Consider the following 20,930-nt stretch of genomic DNA (forward strand, 5'->3'; position numbering starts at 1 on the left):
GCTTGATTTGTGTTTTTCTGAAGGTGACCCACAGGGAAACGGGGGAGGTGATGGTGATGAAGGAGCTGATTCGCTTCGATGACGAGACACAGAGGACTTTCCTCAAAGAGGTGAGTGTAGACGAGCAACCCCAGATTTTCCATCACTCAGAAATGTGAGCTTTGCTCAGTTTTCCTATGCAGAAATCAGCACGTCTCCAATCACAAGTTGATTAGCGAATCATAATAATGAATTCAGTCATCGCACGTAGAGTTATTGAAACAAGTTTATGGCTTTCCTGTGCTGAGAAAGTACAAGAAAATGTATTAGCTGAAGGTTGTTAAAATTAGCAGCTCCTCTGTGAGAAAGTGGGACATGGGTGAATTTAAAACAGACTTCTCACACCTTGAGAAAAATGAGAGTAAAACGCATAAGAGTTCCTCTGAAATAGGACAGAAGGGAGTGCTAACATGGTGCTTTCTTCCAAAAATGATGGACCAGCCGAAGCCCTCTACCTCCCACACAAAGCGTCGCCTCTCACCAGCCCTCCCTTTAATTTGCAAAGATAACAGAGAATGACTCATATACATAAGACTTCAGTAAAACTTTTTGAGTTATTGTTAACTGAATTACCCCTCATGTTTCTGTTTCATGTTCAGTATCGTTCACTTAACAGCCTTCTAAATGAGAAGTTTAGAGCTGGTTGTGTATATTCATGTGTGTGGGAGGGTTTAGTTTTATTGTTAGTTTGGTGCAGTGCTGAGCCTCTTCTCAGTGCAGACGACAGAGTGAGAAGATTGGCTGTAAAACAAACCCAGACCACAAGCAGGCATGATTATTACCCTCGCTGGCTGTTTGTTTGTAGGTGGCCCAAGTCTCACTTTACTGAGTCTCTTGTAATTGTGCTTGTTGCTCCGCAGCCTCCCGTGAAGGTTAGAGAAGAAATGCAGCAAACATTTCAGACAAAGACGTCATGAGACTTGAGGGGTGACATTTCAGGTTTATGTGTAATAGTGAGCTTCCTCCTCGTCCTTCACAGCCCAACCTACAGGCTGGGAAATGTTTTATGAGGTGTCAGAGGAGTGCCCTGAGAAGCACTTGTAACCTCTTAAATCACACTTGGAGAATGTAGCTGTGCAGGAAGTTTTCTGTTGCCTTTGCAGTTAAGAATAAATAGCAGGAACTAGGGCTGAACAATTGGTCAAACTAATATCTAAACTGCAATATAACCAAGTATAATCAAATCACAGGAGTTACAGTTTTTTTTGGTAAAATGTAGAACAACATATAAATGAAGCACTGTGGTCCTACAGAGGCACCTCACGGCCTGCAGGTCATATTTTCTTGCTTGTTTGGTACAAATGGCAACAAAAATCTCATCATCTTGGACATTTTTTACAGTGGGAAATAACTGCATAAATACAGAATCCTCTATAATCAGGACTCATTAAAATATCTATCAAAATAGTTGCAATGTGATTTTTTTTCCATCAAGTTCAGTTTCGGTAGAAATTTGTAACGTAAATCTGATTGTGACATATTGCTGTTTTTACATTTGTGCCAATTAACACAGCAAAACTCTTAATTTGGTGTTCAAGATTATTATATGTACAGAAAATATGAAAAAAGAAGTCATGCTATCAGTAAGATTCATATTTAACTTTGAGAGGTGATGGGATATGAATAAAAGTGCACAAAAAGAAAAATAACTTAATGGAGAGTGAAAAGGCAACCAGATGAACTGATAAACAAAAGATTCAACAAGGACAAACATTTACTATGAATATAAAATAAACTGAAACCACCATGTTGGAATGTCAACCAGATAGTTACAATAATATCAAATGTGTGTTGTTAACAGAATATCAATATTTATGTTCCTAAATATCATTAGTATCAGTATATTCTATATTCAGAAGCCATTTTATAATCTAAATGTTTTAATCATTTTCTAGTCATTCTTCTAAGTAGATCTAAAAGGCATAACTTAACATAATGTTTATTTATATTTGTGATTGGTATCAATCTTCTCCTTTAACTCAGAGTTAATAGTTTTGTCCTGTCATCAGACTGGCAGGTGTTTCTTCCAACACTTAATAGACTAAAACCCTTAGTTTTAGCAGTAGTGGGGTCATGGCTGCTAAAAATTACACATAACAGCCAAGAGAATGTTAACAGTGACTCTAATGTGAAATTGAACTGAGAGTGAGCCTGTTTGACGCTGAGATGAGACACTTTGATATCTCCACTGTTTTCTTACTCCTGTGACATGCCGCTTGTTTCTGTAGGTGAAGGTCATGCGTTGCCTGGATCATCCCAACGTGCTCAAGTTCATTGGTGTCCTCTACAAAGACAAGAGACTCAACTTCATAGCAGAGTACATAAAGGGAGGCACCTTGAGGGAAATCATCAAGAAAATGGTAAGCAAAGCGCATGTTCTTACCTCATGTTTTGAATTCCTAATACAATGTTACCTTGTGAGTAATCATGAAATAGTCCGTTGTTGCTTCAGGTGGGGTCTTTGTTGATGATTCATCTGCAGCAACTGATCCAAGACACTGACATTAAATTGTGACTTTTGTCTGCAGGACAATAACTATCCCTGGAACCAGAGGGTCAGCTTTGCTAAGGACATAGCTGCTGGGATGGTGAGTTCTTCTATCAGACACAGCACCCCGGTTATCAGCCACACAGCAGAAGAGGAAGGTGCCATGCTTTCTGCAATCCTCGCTGCTGTCTCCCTCTAGTGATCATATTACTAAGCTACATTTGTGACATGAATGTGCACCATATTTTCCATCCCCCACTATGGAAATTACTGCAGAAATTCCTGCAGCATTAGAGCATGCCTTCTTAATGTTTTCCTCTGAGCACAGTGATGAATGTTGTGCATGACTGAATTGTGTTTTCAACACCAGCTACTTGAGATGAAACTGGGCAGTATTGTTCTTCTTGGAGTGGGTTTTAGATTACCTAAAAGCTTGTATTATGTCTGTTTATTTTCTATTCTTCCTGCCTTTCATTCTTCTCTTATCTGTCTGTGTATCTGTTGTTTCAGTCATATCTGCATTCCATGAACATTATCCACCGCGACCTGAACTCACACAACTGTCTAGTCCGAGAGGTAAGAGCCTGTCTTCCTGCACACTTACATGTTTGTGTGGACACACCTCTCCATACACTGTATGTTTTCTCTGAGGATTTAACACAGTGCACCTGTCATTTTCTCTGCCACTTCAGATCCAAAAACAACAGAGAGCTTTGTTAGAAGTAGCTGTAAGAGACTAAGCCTTCTTAAAACACACTTCACACAACTGACTTGCAGCGGAAACTTTCTGCTTAGCTGACCTGAACAGAGAGAGCATTGTACACATGTCACATGAAAATCAAATGCTTGTACGGTACAAGAATCCACTGAGAGAAATTAGAAGCTTAGAGTTGAATTTTAAGCTTTTTAAAGGGACTTATAAATGATTGAACATGGATATGACTTCAAAGCTTTCGTCTTGTTTGTCACACTCTATGCATGTAAGCTTGAAGCATATTAATAACATTTTATGACATTTTATTTTTCAGAACAACACAGTGGTGGTGGCAGACTTCGGTCTGGCTCGTCTCATGGTGGACGACAAGCACGAGGAAAAGCTGACGCAGGGAAAACTGTCCGGCTTGAAGAAGCCCGACCGCCGGAAGAGGTACACTGTGGTGGGAAACCCCTACTGGATGGCTCCTGAGATGATCCATGGTACGAGCTACTTCCCATGCTAATGCTATTTCTCGTAAATATCCATTACATTTTCTTTATCTCGTGCTACAACAACAGCCTAATTTAGATTTTTGTCCCCTTTCCAGGGAAGAGCTATGATGAGAGAGTCGACATCTTTTCCTTTGGTATCATGCTCTGCGAGGTGAGTCACTCTTCCACTCTGTGTAGTAAAAAAAAAACACATCGATATATAGGATTTTAGAGAGTTTATTGTGTCATTGATAAACCAAAACAAGATGACAGGATTTCCCAAATGTTTCATTGTCTTAATTTGGGATAAATGTGCCAAAACAGCTCAGATTTTCACTTAGTATGCTTAAACGTGCAGTGTAGAACTTTTGTCTCCCCCTTCTGGCGGTGGCAGTAAATACACAATCACTGTTGACACTGTGGCTGTTAGTTGTCATTACTTGATATACAGTCACAGCTGTAGCCTACTCCATTTTTGGTAGCTCTAAGGTAGCTCTCCTTTTCTGCTCTGTCAACCGAAGCATTGCTGCTTGGCGTAAATTAAAGCAACCGCTGCAGCCGCATGTGAGTGTTGCCACAGAAAGCAGATCTAAAATTCTATTATACAGCAAAACACGGTGAGATTTACATGGTGCCGGCAGGTTTAATCGGCACTGTGAACTCCTCTAGTGAGGGCCTGAATGTAATAGATGTTCATGGGTATGTAAAAGTCCCGTTTGAACATCTTAAATCTTCTAAACTGTTGACGTTTAAGATATCCCTACAGTTTATCTATAATTTTGACTCATCGTTTCCACTGTTTCTTGGTCTATAGTTACCAGACTCTGTGTTCTTGACTTTTTTTCCCCTGCAAATTGCATTAAAATCTGCAATTAGTCAAATGTTTCCAGTTTTGCTCATATTGACTGCAATATCCATTTCATTTTATGATGGAACAATCTTGCTTCTCCAAAATTCCATATTTCTGAAAGAGGAAATGTATTTCTTATGTCCAGCTCCACGGTGTTGCAGGCTCTGGGCCCGGCCGCACACCATCTGCATAATTTGGGCTCGACAGTTTAGTTCAATCACTCAGCAGCCTCAGACTATGACTTCTCCAGATGGACGCCATTATCCAGCGAAGACTGCAGGGATTACAGAGAGCAGAAAAGCGAAGCTGTCTTCATGTGGCTACTGACAAACGATAGTTGTGGTCTGTTGGGGACGATTGCTGGTTTCCAGCAGGACGGCACAGGAGGGCCGACGCTTTCATCTTTAACTCTTCTCATTCATTCTCTCTTACTTGCTTTTCTTGCTCTCTCCAGATCATTGGCAGGGTGAACGCAGACCCAGACTACCTCCCCAGGGCGATGGATTTCGGACTGAATATTTCTGGGTTCCTGGAGCACTACTGTCCCTCTGATTGTCCCCCTGCCTTCTTCCCTATGGCTGCTGTGTGCTGCGACCTCGACGCAGACAAACGGTCAGACTTCTACAGCAAATTAACACTGAAACGTTACCTATTTTGGGACAGTTCACCCCAAAAAAGTACTTTTTCTAACTGTACTTTAATGAGTTTTTGCATTTATTGCCTATAACTCCATCTGAAAGTGATAAAAACTTACTTTTTTATCACAAACAACTGAGAACTACTGATATTTTTAGTAAGAAATAACAGGCTCTGTGGATTATCACGGGAGACTGAGCTTTTGGGATTCATTTTTTCTGATGTATCTTTAATGCTCCGAGTACCATAAATAGAAAGGCATAAATTCTCTGCCGTAAGAAGTAAAACTAACTAAGCCAACTCAGGCAAACCACCCTGAGACTATCTGGATAAATGGAGGGAATTCTGGGTATGAGGACTAAGTTTAATTTTGTTTTGGGGTGAACTGTCCCTTGATTATCTCACAAGAACTCTACAGCATAAATAAATAACCGCTGAATTTAAACTAACTTTGCTGTTTTCTGTCTTACAACTTAGACCTGCTTTCTCCAAGCTGGAGGAGTGGCTGGAGAACCTAAAGATGCACTTGGACATTGGCCTGCCCCTGATGTCAGAACTGGACCAGCTGCACAAGGCCTTCTGGGAGCACCACAGCGTCACACACCCCGAGAACGGCCTGCACACCCACCCCGAACAGCCGGAGTAGGGCTGAGCGCACCGGGAGGAAGTTGCAGAGTTAATATCACGAGGGTCGCGACCGCGGTTGGAGGAGTCGTGTAAATATCCTCCACGTTTCGGAGCGGATGCAGCGGGCGTAGGCTGGCTCAGGCTTAACGAGTAGACTCAGGGGGAAAATAAATGTGGGTCTGAAAAGCCACCTGTGTGAGGCGCGCACACACATTCAAAGTCAAATCAAGAGACATTACCGTCGATAGCTCGATTCTGCTGCGGCCGAAGCCCAAGTGGAACATTTCATATGCAATCAGACCCAACTTTCGAATCATGACTCAGCTCTTGAATCATGTAGATTTACACATTAGTGGTCAAGAATACTTACTGTACTTACTGTAGTATGTATGGAAAAGTAATCAAAAGCAAATGAAAAAAAACAAGACGTAAAGCAAACCTTCGGCCGCCTCACTTGGGGCCACATTGTGCAGTACGTGTTTGCAGGTGTTGCAGTGTGAGTTTGGTTTGAGTTTGCCTTTGGTTTGGATCTCAAAACTGAACTTGTGAAAAATGCAAAGGACAGCGGTCCCATTTGTTGTCGCAGACGCAAAGATTTAGATCCACTACAAGTGAAACACAACCTTTCAAGCTTTAAATAGCTCAGTGAAGAGTGCATGACTGTAAATAATGCTGTCAGGTCAAATCCTGGTCCATCGTGTTCCTCTGACCTCATTTGGTCATAAACCACTAATCTTCTCGTGTCGCTGCCCCTCCCCCCTATTTATTGTGTAGCACTGACTTTACTTTGAGGTACACGTGTGCGCCGTCAATTTGGTACGTTGTCTCTCAATTTTGCGAGCTGCTGGCGTATCTCATTCACATTCATACACATACCACTGTACATAGCTGCCGACATTGTAAATGTTTTAAATATTGTAAATGTACAGACATATTTTATATACGTATGCTACATTGCCATATTTTTATTGGCCGACCAGTCGAAATGGAGAGTAAAGGTCTGACTGCAGTGAAAAGGGCACAGCTGAAAGTTTTATCTTATTTGTTTTTTCTACATTCTCACCACTGTGGTAGGCTACAGGCTTTTAGGTGCCACAAAACATGTCAAATACAGTAAATGCTATCATCTCTCTCCATTTCAAAGCATTTGATTGGTCTTACTGGAGTTTTCATGTAGCCCTAGGTGAGTGCTGGAATAGACTTTAACATAATACTGGATTGTATAATCACATAAAATTTCAAAAGGGGTTAAGTACCCTTTTGAATTTGCTGAAACTCAATCTACACATTATGATCAGCTCTAATTGTATGTGATATCCTGAGGGCAATCAGCTTGTTACTAATGAGTCACTCGCCTCATGTACTGTACAGTAGTGAAGGTGTGGGGATAATATCACCAGGTACTGCCTCATCATGTCAGCTGTCTGTCCACATACCTGTCTCTCACCCTGCGGATGACCCACTGTTTGTTTACATGTAAATACTAGCTGTAAATATCACTGTAAATACGTGTCTGTCCCTACATCTGTCTGCGTGCTTTGCAAAATTCTGCGCACTCCTCAGAACTATTCTCTTAACACTGTCAGATTTCTCTTCTTGCACCTTCTAACATAACGATCTCTGTCTGTAATCTAAAAAAAATCTTTCTTTTTTAAAAAAATTTCCTGCTGGTGTTTTCACAAGCTGCATGATGTACTAGCTAGGTCTGTTCAGCTTCTTAAACCGAGCTATTTTTGTCTCTAAATATTGTGGTTTTAAGTAAGAAAACAAAGAATGAAAGACAAAAAAAGTCAACAGAGAAAGCCGGGCTAAAAAAAAAAGGAAATGAGAAAATAAATAAAACACAGCATCTGTTTTTTTTTTATATATACCCACTGAAATCCTTTTGTATACATTTGAGTACTTTTATTTGCACTATATTACCAAATGGCTGCTTGAAGCCATATTTGTTAATTTTCTCTCTTGGGCTACTTGTGATAAGGAAATTAATTATGTCGGTTCAGGTTGATATATGAATGCAAGACACTGATAGAGCCTTTCAACTGTAAAAAAAAAAAAAAAAAAAAAAGGGGTTCTGGGAAATTCATCCTCTCGGCAGCAAAGTGGATAATGTGAGGATCGGTGATGTTTCTGATTATTTGGATGCATTTTCATGCAACTTTTATGGAGAGTTTTTGCAGCAGGCTGTTTGATCCCTCAGTAATCTTAAGTAAAGTCATATATCTAAGGCAATACTAGTGATATATTTCATTTTCAAGACTTATATACAGGAATATATTACATATATTATAATTAAATATCACCTGAAAAACTAAGTTTCCTAGCGTTTGCTGCCAAGAGGATGTGATGTCCCAGCTCTGCCTGCTGCCTACAGACTGGTCCTTTGTAAATGATGTTCTGCGTTGTTTCTGACTGCTTGGTTTCATGTGTGATGCCCACAGAGGCTGCAACCACTGCTGGTCTCTCTGATATTAGAGCACTTAAACTGGCCTTCCTCACTCCTTCATCATACTCTTTTTGGCTCAGGGCCGTAATTTTCTGGAGCTTTCTTCACAATTCAGTTACTTCAGCAGCTTAATAGGACTCAACAGTGAGAATAGCATGCAAACTTCTCTCGATATGTAGGCTGACACCACAGCTACGCTTCTCTAAAAACAAGCCCCTCCTGGTTGATGTGTTCGTCCGTGGGCATGTTCTGTACACGAGTGGCTTTGCCATGTTTCTTTCTCCATTCCTGTCTGAGCCATGTCGAGCACGTTAGATGTGTCTGTGAGGACGTGTTGATGATCACTGAGAATGTTGCCGCAGCACTTCTTTGCAAAGGATCGTTACCTCTGAACAATGCTGTGCCTTTGTTGTAAGCTAGCCTTGCCAACGACTCGAAAACATGAACTGATTTCCTTTTTTTAAATGTATCATAAGTGCAAGCCTGATTCAAGTGGAGTGAATTTCATTGCTGATACCATGTTGTATGAGATTTCATCTTGTTCTGTATCATATTTATACTTTCCAGATCCTCATTGTCAGTTTTGATATTTTAATATTTCCTTTTTGTCTTATTTAATTTTTTTTTTTTTTTTTTTTTTTTACACAAGCTGTGAAAACAATTCTGCACTTTAATCCTGAACGTGAACATTTAGACTCTGAGGAGGCGACTGTTTTTTTTTTCTCCTTTTGTCACAGCTAAAAATAAAACTGTTGCTCCTTAAACAAACCGGAGACTCAAAATGTTTATTCATCTTAGTTTCACACTGCATCCGTTACAGTTTTATATCCACATTCTTGCTACTATTAACAGCTTTTCCACTACTGCAGGACGCATGAGGAAAAAGTGTGGCAGCTTCAGTATTACGTGCAAAAATCTGCTTCATACTTGAAAAGCACAATCTGCAGTATCTGCAGAGAAAATGTGTGGGCTACATTAAAGGGATAAAAATAGTACATGTTTTCCGCTTGGAAAAAAGGGAATTTTTAGAAATATGTTTGCAAATTGACCAGTAGATGTCAGTATCTGCTGTTTATGGTGAGATATAAAATGGGAAGATTCACATCAAGTATATTCCAAAAACTAAGTGATATAAATTTTTGCCCAGCTTTTTAATAATATATTCTATTGTCACTTCTTCTACAAATGCTGCATAATGCAAGACTTGGAAGAAGTATTCAGATCATCTTAATTAAAAGGTGCAATACTACAATGAAAAAATACCCTGTTTCAAGTAAAAGTCTTCCATTCAGAGCTTTACTCTGTATTTTAAGCAAATGCATTACCAGCTAATTGAACTCCAAAAGTAAAAATACTTGGCCCTATGAATAAATAGGCCCTGTCACTTTTATGTAACAAGATATTGTTGGATAAATATTGCTGACTGTGTAAGGTGAATTTTCAGTGTTGTAGCTGGTTGAGATGGAGCTTTAAAAAATACCATCATCATAAAAACATAATAAGAACAGTTCTGCTGTTCAGTTGTTGTACTTACTACAACTAAACGTGTACAAAGCTTCAATAAATATACTTTGTTACATTCTGCACCGTAATAGTACACATGAAAAAAAAGACATGTAATTATCAAAATTACCCAGAACTCTGAATGTCACCTTCAAATGTCTTTTTTTGTCATACCAATAAGATCTTATATCTTACTGTATTTTCAATAGGCACTGATTTGTTCACTTGTTATGTAGTTTTTATTTTATCTTATATTCTGATAAAAACAAAAGAACCTATTTTGTATTATGAAAATATGACACCAACCACTTCAAAACAACTTCTGTTGATTTCCATAGACCACAAAGATAATTCCAGTGTTATTTAAAGATATGCAAGGCCATTATCATTCAAGCAAACACCTGAAATTTAAAAAAAAAATGAAAGTGGCTATATCTTGTCATCATAATGAGGATTATTTAGGACGGGCTCCTTACCCCGGTTCATCCTACCCCAGGGGTGCCAAAACTTGTCGGATAACTTTGTAAAATGTGTGAAAATTACAGGGGTGAAAGTAAATACTTATCATGAAAATATCTAAAGACACTGACCACTGTCCAATATAATGTCAGTCAGCAGCTTCACTACAAAGAGTTTGGTGGAATCCAATGTTCCCTCTAATTTTTCATGAGTCTGAGCAAACACAGAAACTCCCTGAGCGTCCCTTGGACCACTGTGAGCAACATCAGACATGTGCACTGTGGTCACACCAGCATCACATCCATTCAAGTTACATGGTTCATTAAAAGAATCAAATTACAGCATTTACATTTCTGTTAAAACACTTTGTCAACAGGAGCCAGTTGAAGGCTGCAGTGATTTTAGTGACACTACAATGTATAAGAGTGAAGTTATTGAATATTTGTCTCTCTTTACTGTTGCAGTGGTTTTACAAATTGCAGACGGACCCTGTTCACTCCATAGACACCAATGTTATTCCTGTAGCTTGAAAGACAGCTACTTTTGATAAAACTGGGCTTGTAGCACATTGTCTGCCTTGCAACAATGGGAAAGAGGCACCGTTTATGTTTTGACAACCTATATCTAATGAGTTATTGATGCTGGAAGTCCGAATCTGTGAATATCTTTCCAACTTTACTGAACTTGGGGCCACTACCACCTAAGGAGTGATATATTTAATTTTGAAAAAAGCATTTAGCCACACTTAAAGCTTTAAGTGCTTTATTAACATGGAACTAAAATTTTGTATTGTTTTATTATCACAGGTTCTGTCTGAAAAGAGGTGGCATCATTTTAAACAGTGAAATCAAACTAACAAAATGTAATGACCAACCAGTGTGCAATACTGGATTCTGCAAAAACATAAACAACTTTTTTTAAAAATCTAAATCTTATCTTAACACAGTTCATGTATTAACTTATTTTTGTGTGTATGCATGTATTTATTGATTTATTTAGTACTGTTAACATATCAGAGTTCTGAGTGAGTTTTTCTTAAGATAGGCAAAGGCCATTTATTGATTACATATAGGCTGTTAAATGTTTATTAAAAACTAAAAAGCATTTTAAAGAAAACAACTTAGGCATTTATTGAGTCACTAAAATACTGTAGAGTACAGACCACATCAGCATGATTATAAGCATCCTCTGGTAAATGAACAACCAGATACTGATGTCTCTCACCATATGGACTTCAGGAGATGACTGGGGGATGATAAACTGTGACCTACTGGTTGGGTTCTCTCTGTTCTCATGGTTCTTACATGTTTGTCCCCTGACAGCCGGGTCATAATGTTTTTGTAGCAACACACCATACTATGACGTTTTTACAATGATGGTTCTACTATGAAACCAGTTTGACATGTTCAGGTGTTCTTTGTGTGAAAACTCAGAGATTTCAGGGATCAGAAGGTGGTTTTCAACTTTCTTTGTTAACTTTCTGCTTCAAATTTAAATTAAATTTCCTTCACTAACCCCGCCCTCTGGACTTCCAGGAAGCTGCGTTCCTATTGGCTGTCCAGGTGGCTGCTTGGTGTTATCAGGAACACCTGAGCAGCTCAGTGTCTTCCTGCTTTATTTAGCTGCAGACAAACATTTCCTCTGCTTCTCTTCACCACAGAACTGGGTTTGGTTCTGTTGCTTCAGTTTGTTCTTTAGGTGTTGGCTTGCAGCTTCCAGCAGTAAAATCATCTTTAATGTGTTTCTTGGTGTGTTTTAGGGCTTTGTACTGGATAGTTGTCTTGGTAAATGTGGTTCTTTAGCCACAGTTAGCACATGGTGCTAATGTGTGCAGTGATTAGTGGATCTGGTGCAGCTGAGTTGTGTCTTTATCTTGGCTGTAGTGAGTCTTTAGAGGTTTTTGGTCAGACACATTCTGTATTCTTGCTTGAGAACCAGCGTTGGTTGTCCAGAAGGTAAGAGTTCCTGTCCTGATTCTCTGTTCTCAGAGGTTCTCTGGTAGGCTGCAGGAGACTTTAGTGTTTGGGTTGTGCTAGTTTGGTTTTTGTAAGGTTTCATTTGGACGACTATCTTGAGGCCCCTCCATGTGGTTTAGTGAGGTTTTCTGGAACAGTTCTACAAAGCAACCTGCAGCAGAAGAGACTTTGAGAGTTTTTAGAAAGTTCTGGAGACCAGACTGTAGAGCAGCAGAAACATTTGTCAGTAGTTTGAGAAGGTGAGCTTCAGAGTAGAAATGAGATGGAAACCTTCTTGACCCGTGTGGTGAGGTCCTGTACCAAGAGTTTGAGCAGGTTGTGAAGAGTTTGTAGTTCTTTGGTCTGAAAGCACAAGAAGAGTCGACTCATTAAAGGAGAAAACAGGAGATGTTGTTGATTCTTCTGTCGCTCTGCAGTTTCCTTAGACTGAATATTAAGTTTATATATTAAATGATTTCCCATGTGAGCCCAAGAAGACTTCAATAAACTCCCTCCATCCCCTGGACACAACATATTTTATTACCATGTTAAATCTTTTTTTTTTTTTTTTTTAAATATGTTATTGAGTTTTAATCATAGTTTTAGCATAGTTTTTTCTCTTTGCTTGTTTAGTTTTGTCATCTGTGTAAAAGGTGCTAAACAAATAAAGTTGAATTGATAAACTGAATAATTGACTAACTCATGATTGTGACAAAAGAAGTATTTTCATTGTGATTTAAGGGTTTATTTCATTTTTAAGGTTGGGGTTAAAATCTTGACAGAAAAAGAAGATTAGAGAAATAAACTACATAACAAAAAGCAATTAAATCAAAGGAAAAAAATTAGTACAGTAGAACTTATTAAAAGTTTTATTATTAAAAAGATTTAAGAAATTTAAGATGTAATTTCTAATTAAACATTTAATTTTTCAATTAAATGTTTTGTCTTTTTAAAGGTTTAATGATCCAATTAAATGTTTTGCATTTTAAAAAATGTTTAATATTCTTCTTGTTTAATTGTATTTTTTAAATGTTTAATTCTGGAAAATATTTTATCCCTAATTTTGAATATTTGTATTTAAAAAATTTTGTTTAATTTCATAATGACATGTATTGTATATTGCTGAATTATCTCATTCCATATTTTGTCTGTTTAATAGAGTTAAACATTAATTACAATTAAATTATATTAAACAGACAAAATATGGAATGAGATAATTCAGCAATATACAATACATGTCATTATGACATGAAACAAAATTTTTAAAATACAAATATTCAAAATTACAGATAAAATATTTTCCAGAATTAAACATTTAAAAAATACAATTAAACAAGAAGAATGTTAAACACTTTAAAAAATGCAAAACATTTAATTGAATCATTAAACCTTTAAAAAGATACAACATGGGTACTTGTATAGCTCAATGGGTTAAGCGGGTGACTCATATATAGAGGCAGGTCTCTGACGCAGCGGCGTGGGTTCGAGTCCCGCTCCCGATCCTTTGTCTTCCCCCCGACTCTTTTCCCCCGTTTCCTGTTTGTCTCTCACTACGCCTATCCAATAAAAAGCTAAAAAAAAGGCCAAAAAAAAAAAAAAAGACAAAACATTTAATTAAAAAATTAAATGTTTTATTAGAAAATTACATCTTAAAGACAATAAAACTTCAAATAGGAATTACACAGAAAATACAAAAAATTTACTTTTTGGCACCACCACAAAGGGAAATATTTGGAGTTGTGGGTATTTATAGGTTGTTATGCTCTGATTATACCGGTCCGATCCACTTGAGATCAAATTGGGCTGAATGTGACCTCAGAACTAAAATGAGTTTGACGCCCCTGTCCTGGCATTTGTCAGATAAATATTTATAAATATTTACTTCTGGAACGTAGTGGAGCATGAGTTAATAAAGATGGCTCAAGTAAAGCACTAATGCATGCTGTATCTTGTAGTTATCTTGCTTCTTTTATAGGAAACAGAAGATTACAGATACCACAGATTTACACCGATCAAGCATCACATTATGACCACATACCTAATATTATGTTGGTCTCCTTTATGCTGCTAAAACTCACACATCCCACAGATGCTCAGTAAGATTTAGATCTGGAAAGTGTGGAACCAGGGTGCAGCTCTGTTCTGTTCCTCGGACCACTCTTGAGCAGTTTTTGCAGTGTGTTGGGGTGTGTTGTCCTGCTTAGGGTGACACCTGGCATCAAGGACTGCTGCTGCCATGAGAGGTTGGGAGGTTGGGGGTTGCTTGACTAGCAATGTTTAGGTGGGTGGTACATGTCAAACATCCACATGAATGTCAGGACTCAAGGTTTCCCAGCAGAACGTTGCATTATAACAAGATGATCGATGCGATTCACTTCATCTGTCGCTGGTCTTAATGTTTTGGCTGATCGGTGTATGTCTGTCTTCATAATGTGCCACTGAGATGCTAACAGTTTTGGTGCAGTTTGTTTCCTCGCAGGTGCACGTGGCCGATGCTCCCATCACATCCACGTGCGATTGTTTTCATTCCGACGCTGCCGCAGCGGAGCCTGCGTCATGACGTCAGCGGGCTGGCAGGCAGGAGGCGGCTCGACAGTTTGAACCGTGGCGACGACTGAAGGCTGCTGCTGCTGCTTTACAAACACAGTCACAGGGGCAGACGGCTCTGTCCGCTCACTGCACTACACCACACAACACACACACACACACACACATTTCACTGCCGCTGAGTTCAGGTTCACTGAGGAAATTAAGGAAATACCGAAGAAGAGGGAAAAGGTCGCAGCCGTTGACGCCAATTGAAACTTTGAGATGGAAAATTCGTCCAGCAACAACCGGTTTCGGTCCGCAATGTTTAACCACGGTGAGTATCCATCCATCTGACACTACATGTGGGGTGTTTTTTTGGAGTCATTTAGGATGCTACTTTGTTGTCTTAATTTGACCTCTTCAGTTAAACCTCCCTTTAAATCCCGTTTTTTTTATCCATTTAAACACACCGAGCGTGGCTGTCCTCGAATGGGCCCCGTTTGGCTCCAGGTCAGATGTGATGCAGGTTTATAAGCCGATGATGAGGTTTTAAAATGATGGATGCAGAGAAATCACACCCTGACAGGGAACACTTCGTCCTGCTGCTGCTGTTGGGTGAAAATCCTTGAAAATCCTGGCGGCTTGAGCTCCACACGGGACACTGCAGCAGCACACTGTAATTCTGCAGCTATGCAAGAGTGGTACCGAAGCCTCGCCACACCGAACTATTTCTGGAGCTCCGAGATATAACTGGATTGGACCGATAAACTGAGGGCTGGAGCCGGATGGAGAGCTGCGAATTCTGCTCGAAGGCTTGCCCCGTCAAACTGTTTGCTCATTTTCTCTGCTGCAGTCGTAAAACAAGAAGTTCTGGCTCAGTTTGATGTGTCAAAGAAGCTCTGCACTTGAGCCAATAATAGGCTTCCAATGCATTTTCTTTCCAGAGTTAAATGTTGCAGCATGTCATTTAAATTACAGCTTCCATTTGACCTTCCACATGTATGAATTCTCCCATTTTGTGCTCTATCCAGTGTTAGATTTTTAAGTCTAATACCAGAGCAAGTCTGGTTTATACACTTGCTGACATTCTTTTCAAGGAAATCCATAACATTGCTAAATATTACATAAAGAAGTCATAAAATGTTCTCGGTTTCTGCAGCACAGAAAGCACTTTTAACACATTTTAGCGTCTCTGCACTCACATTTCTCAGTCATCTACAGACACCAGTGAGCTTTGTCTGAAATAATACCGACTGACACTAACTTTTTACTCACTCCAGACAGATATGTGCCTGTCTGGTGACATCAAAGAGATCTAGTTTCCCATCTCAAACTGCATCATAGCTCACCTGGAGCTTATCATGTCGAAAAGTATCTGAGCTGTGGGAAAAAAGACAGATTAATCTCAGGCACATTAGTCATGTGATATGGAGGCTGCAGCTACACTTAAACAACTGTTGCCCTGTGGTATATGATGTACGTAGAGGGGCGGTGTCAGAAGCAAAGAGAAAGTGGGAGGTGATGAGTGCTCTTGTGTAAAGATAGTGCTGAATCTTTGTATGGTTGTCTTTGCATGCATTACTCATGTCTTATGCTGCACATAAAGTTGAGAGGGTACTTAAATACTAAAAAATCTGTGGTGGAAGCTTTTAATTTGTCCATTTCTGTGTTCAGTTTCTCTCTTTTACTCTTTCAGTAGAGGTCAGATTTATAGAGATTTGACTAAAATGCATGAATGGATCTGCATGTCAGCATTACTGCGTCAGTTTAACCAGAAACCTTGAAATTGCCCTTTAAATGACAATGAGCAACAGCAGAAAATGAAACCTAATGCCCAAGGATTCACCTTGAGGATCTCTGTTAAATCATTTTTGTAGAGCCGCTTTAGATTTTACATCACGGTGATAAATTCAAATGTTGGTTTTTTCCATGTCTAACTTGTTACTTATGACTGTTTCAGCTTCCTGGGGAATCTTTTCTGAATTGCTCTGGTGACATTTTCTTTGCAGAATTGTCAACACATATCAGTCAGTGAAAGAAAAACCTTGTAAATGTGACAATGTACTGTGTAATTTCTCAATTTTGCTCCATTTTTAGCTGAACTGACTTGTGAAGTGGAGGTGGAACTAGAATTTAGGGCTGTTGTTTGTTTGTTTTTTTTTCCAGCCAGTAACCCATTTAAGAAATGTAGCAACATGCCCCTTTTCTACACAAAACAACAACTCAACCCCGCACATCACGCCAGTCTCACTTCAAAACAAAGCGTGACTGTAAACAGCACCCAGCAGGACAGTGGGTGGTGGGGATGGGGGGAACAGTCAGCAGCGGCTAACATTCCTCAGGGAAAGCCTTCTGGAGAGATGCTACCATCCTCGCTGCTGTCCGAGGCGGCGCTGACAGCATCACTGTTGGAGGACCTCAGCATGTAGGTCAAGAGAGAACCCACAAGAAAAATGAACATGTCAAGCAAGCAGCCATTGTAGTGAAACACAGCGCTGATTTTGAAATTTTTCAGTCTCAAATTTGCAGGCATTTTTGGAGTGCTGCGGTTGCTGGATGTGTAATTTGTCTGTTCATTTGTTTGCTCTGTCAGCAGTGCACAAGAGTCCTATTTGCATGTCATCCTGCCACAATAATTTGGTGCATCTGGAGTGATGCATACTGATGCCAGCTCTGTTTTAAAGAGCATCAGCAGTAATATGCAGCTCATGCATTATATATTGTTCATATGCAAGGACTACTAAGCCGCTGCCTGTAACATTTGTGCTGTTCCAGAAGTGGCAGAGGCTATGATGATATTTTTGTTCCCTGACCTGCATCTCAGCACAGTCTGCTCTGTGAGCTTGCAGTCACTAATCGTCCTGAGTTTAAAGTAGTGAATCAATATTTGTAATACTGCCAGTAAGTGTCCCAGGACAGGCAGCTTGGAGTAAAGAAATTAGTTTTGCTTCTTAAGAACTGAGAGAATCAGTAAATTGCAAACATCATGAATAATTTGGACTGCTTTTGATTACTTACTGAAGCAAGTACTTGACTTTGATGTAAGTGTCACTTTCATTCATTGCTTTATTTCCTGAGTCTGAAATAATTCTGAAAACCTACCAATGTGTTTGGGAAATGCTATTATGTTCCACTATTGAAGACTAAATTTCAGGGAACCTTGCAGAAAGGCTGCTGCAGAAAGCTATTGATTATTTTAGTTATCAGATGTGTGTACTGATTGTTTCATTCAGTAATCAGGTAATTGGGTGATAAATACTTTTGTTTTAATGCAAAGCAGTACTAAATATACAGAGGATAAGATAAGACAGGGCTTTAAAATATACAAATAAGTGGTTTCCTGTTGAGAAAAGTAAAAATTTTTTGCCTCAAATTGCATTACCTTCATACCCAACTGAGTCTAAAACAGTGTTCAGACAAGAAAACAGCTCAAGAAGGTAGAATGATAGACTGCTAAAATTACCCCCATGGTTAGTTTGAGCACATCAATCAAAATACAGAAATGTTACTCAAAATGACAGCACTTGTGACAAAATGTCAGACATTAGGGGTTAGGTAGTTAAACAGTGAGTTGAAAGCATTCGATTGGAGTAATTAAGGTTGAAATCATTTCTACAACTGACAGGTAGCAGGTGAAGCTCAGCAAGGATTTGTGCAATGTGGTTGCTTCACTTGAGTTCAAAGCTTAGATGCAGCGTTTTGAGTCATCCAACTCAGCTGCAGTCTTGCAGCAGTGAAACATGCATTACAATAGTCTCACCTGTAAGAGAGAAAAACATGGATGACCTTTTCTAACTCTACAGAAGAAAGGAATGACCCGATCTTGGTGAGTTTCAAGAGGAATAATTACTGTTCTGAAGCATGGATTCTTGGATGTTTTTGCAACATCTTTACTTGATATTTATCACAGTCATATGTATGCATACTCTGCTGCTGTTGCTGCTTAAAAAGTTGACACATCTCAGTCAAAAAAAATGTAATAATCCATTGTCTGTATTTCCTTAACAGTGGACACATTAGTTTGAAACTTTTTAGACACTTGTGCAAAAATATGCTGTCAGAAAATTAGTGTGGAAACTGGATGTTGAGTCTGATCCAGACCAAACTGGATGTAAAAACATGCAAAAGTATTTTAGTATTTTCACACTGAGGTTCTTTGGTGGGAAGTCAGAAAAAAATAGTTGACAAGTTGTTCTCATTGAAGCTATATATTTAGCTTAATTTGCCCTGACAAAAATTCTGGGAATTGATACCTTGGCTGTCTTACCATTGATAAAGCATGAAGCACTCTGTTTTTTGGGCATTATTTTGAGCCAGTAAATCTTAAAGCCTATGAAAAATGTGAAAGTGTAACCCATTCATAATCCAGGACTTTTTTTTTGGTTGCATCTCTAACCAAGGTATAGACCTACTGAGAATGCCGGTTCTCCCTTAATAAAAAAAAAATCTAATAATGGATAAGATGCATGTGATCACCTTATACTAGATCAGAAACCATCCCAAGTGTTGCCTCAGCACCTTAACATCAGTCAGCTGTTTACCAGCATTTTCTGTGAATAATAAAGCAAGCTAACGTTAAAGTCGTGTTTTTTTTTCAAACACTGGTGCAACATGTTGACAGTGATATGTTTCTGTTCTTTCCCCATGTGTCTGACGTCTGTTGGATGTGGATTTCTCGTGCTGATCAATCATCTTCCACTGACCAGATGATGAGGTAAGAAACCAGAGTTTTCCTCAGTCCTGCAATGAAGACGAAGTAGGTCACTGGTGAAGGGAGATTTGGCCTCAATTATCTCGCCAGAATGAGGCCATCGTGGTTTCTTGATGTCAGTGCATTTTATCACAGATAGCCATTGCTCTTCAGTAGTTTTTTTGTGCAGTTTGTCTTTTGATTGAAAAGAGTTAATGCATTAGTTCAGTGTTCAAACTCAACTTGTGATATTTGCTGTGAATACTCAGAGCTTGTGTGACTGATCTTTGCTTGTGTGCTTCAGGGTTTTACTTGACACCACAGAAATATCTTCATGTGAATAGGTGTGTTCACAAAGCCCAGATTTTCTTGTTCCTTGTCTCGCACCTTGACAGCTGAGAATCTGCTGTGTGCGTAAGCTTTGTTTGTGTTCCGTCTGCTTTTGTTTCACTCTTCACATTTGTGCGGTTATAGTTGCCTTGTCTGCCCAATTATCCTTCAGCAGTGTCAGCAGCTCTCTTGAAGTGTACTCTAGTTTGAGTGACGGTGGTCATCTGTTGTCACTGTTTCAGTAGCAAGAGGACTGTCACCTCAGTGTCAAAACTCCCTCCCACCTCTGAACTCCTCCATGTCACTGTCTACATCCCAAAGCACCACAGCTGTGTTTGGCCCGACTGAGTGGGGATGAAAGGGGGGCGTGTTTGTTTTCAAGCCCAAACAGTTCACAGACGGGTGGAGAGGAGTGGATCTGTGCGGGTGTGACAAACCCTGGTTCCTTCCTCAGCAACATTCCAGGCCTATGTGACAAAGCTGTAGTGTATGTTGACAGAGGGAACACCTTATGAGGAAACCTTCAGCATCTGTCCAAGCCCCAGAGGCTGCTGCTGCCACCGGCTCCTGGCTGGATGACAGCAGTCGCTCGTTACTCTCACGATGGTTTGGCACAATTCTCGCTGGGTATGTGATTAAATAAGCAGATGTCCATGTTTGCATAATTTTGGTTCCTGCTCTTCAAACCACACCCATTGTGTGATTCTCATTAGACACAATGTATCTCTTGTCTGAAAGCCATCATTAGGTCCAGTTTGACATAACTAAAGTGCCCTTCCCCTGCACCCACACCCCGTGGCTGTAAACCACGCAGGACTCTGGGGTGTGGTGGAGCAAGAGGGTGGCTGTGGCTTCCTTTTGTTAGCCTAAAAATGCCACATGCACTCACACACACGCATACACAATGACGTCACTCCTCATGGGCAGTGCCAGCTGTGGAAAGCATGGAGGAGAGGATGGTTGTGTCTCTTGAGAGAACTTCTCCACACACACACACACACACACACACACACACACACACACACACACACACACACACACACACACACACACACACACACACATTCAACTTGGTACATTCCTCTGTGGCTTTTGCTCAACTAGCCATTAGCTTCTTGTGCCTTCAATTGCTGCTTGCCTCTGCAGCCAAAGTGTAGGCAGTCTATACTTGGAGTTTATTAGCCCATTAG

The 20,930-nt window shown here is 39.6% G+C and overlaps 1 protein-coding gene and 1 long non-coding RNA gene across 4 annotated transcripts in view; one reads left to right on the forward strand and one right to left on the reverse strand.

Annotated features, from left to right (window-relative positions):
- limk1a (LIM domain kinase 1a) overlaps nt 1-9,042 on the forward strand; it is a 56,771-nt gene extending 47,729 nt beyond the window's left edge. For all 3 annotated transcript variants that reach the window (XM_023276915.3, XM_023276916.3, XM_023276917.3), the window contains 8 exons: nt 24-110; nt 2,268-2,399; nt 2,568-2,627; nt 3,038-3,103; nt 3,556-3,724; nt 3,832-3,887; nt 5,020-5,177; nt 5,679-9,042. In XM_023276915.3, the coding sequence (XP_023132683.1) occupies nt 24-110; nt 2,268-2,399; nt 2,568-2,627; nt 3,038-3,103; nt 3,556-3,724; nt 3,832-3,887; nt 5,020-5,177; nt 5,679-5,847 (897 nt within the window). In that variant the 3' untranslated portion in view covers nt 5,848-9,042. The remainder of the gene's footprint in view (nt 1-23; nt 111-2,267; nt 2,400-2,567; nt 2,628-3,037; nt 3,104-3,555; nt 3,725-3,831; nt 3,888-5,019; nt 5,178-5,678) is intronic.
- A 1,939-nt stretch (nt 9,043-10,981) lies between these two features.
- LOC129349360 (uncharacterized) lies at nt 10,982-15,628 on the reverse strand. The gene is made up of 2 exons (XR_008602342.1): nt 14,230-15,628; nt 10,982-12,554 (listed from the first exon to the last, which is right to left on the reverse strand). It is a non-coding gene; the product is annotated as an uncharacterized LOC129349360 (long non-coding RNA).
- Nucleotides 15,629-20,930: the final 5,302 nt, after the last annotated feature.

This window comes from Amphiprion ocellaris, chromosome 7 (genome assembly GCF_022539595.1).
Source record: "Amphiprion ocellaris isolate individual 3 ecotype Okinawa chromosome 7, ASM2253959v1, whole genome shotgun sequence".
NCBI lineage: Eukaryota > Metazoa > Chordata > Actinopteri > Pomacentridae > Amphiprion > Amphiprion ocellaris.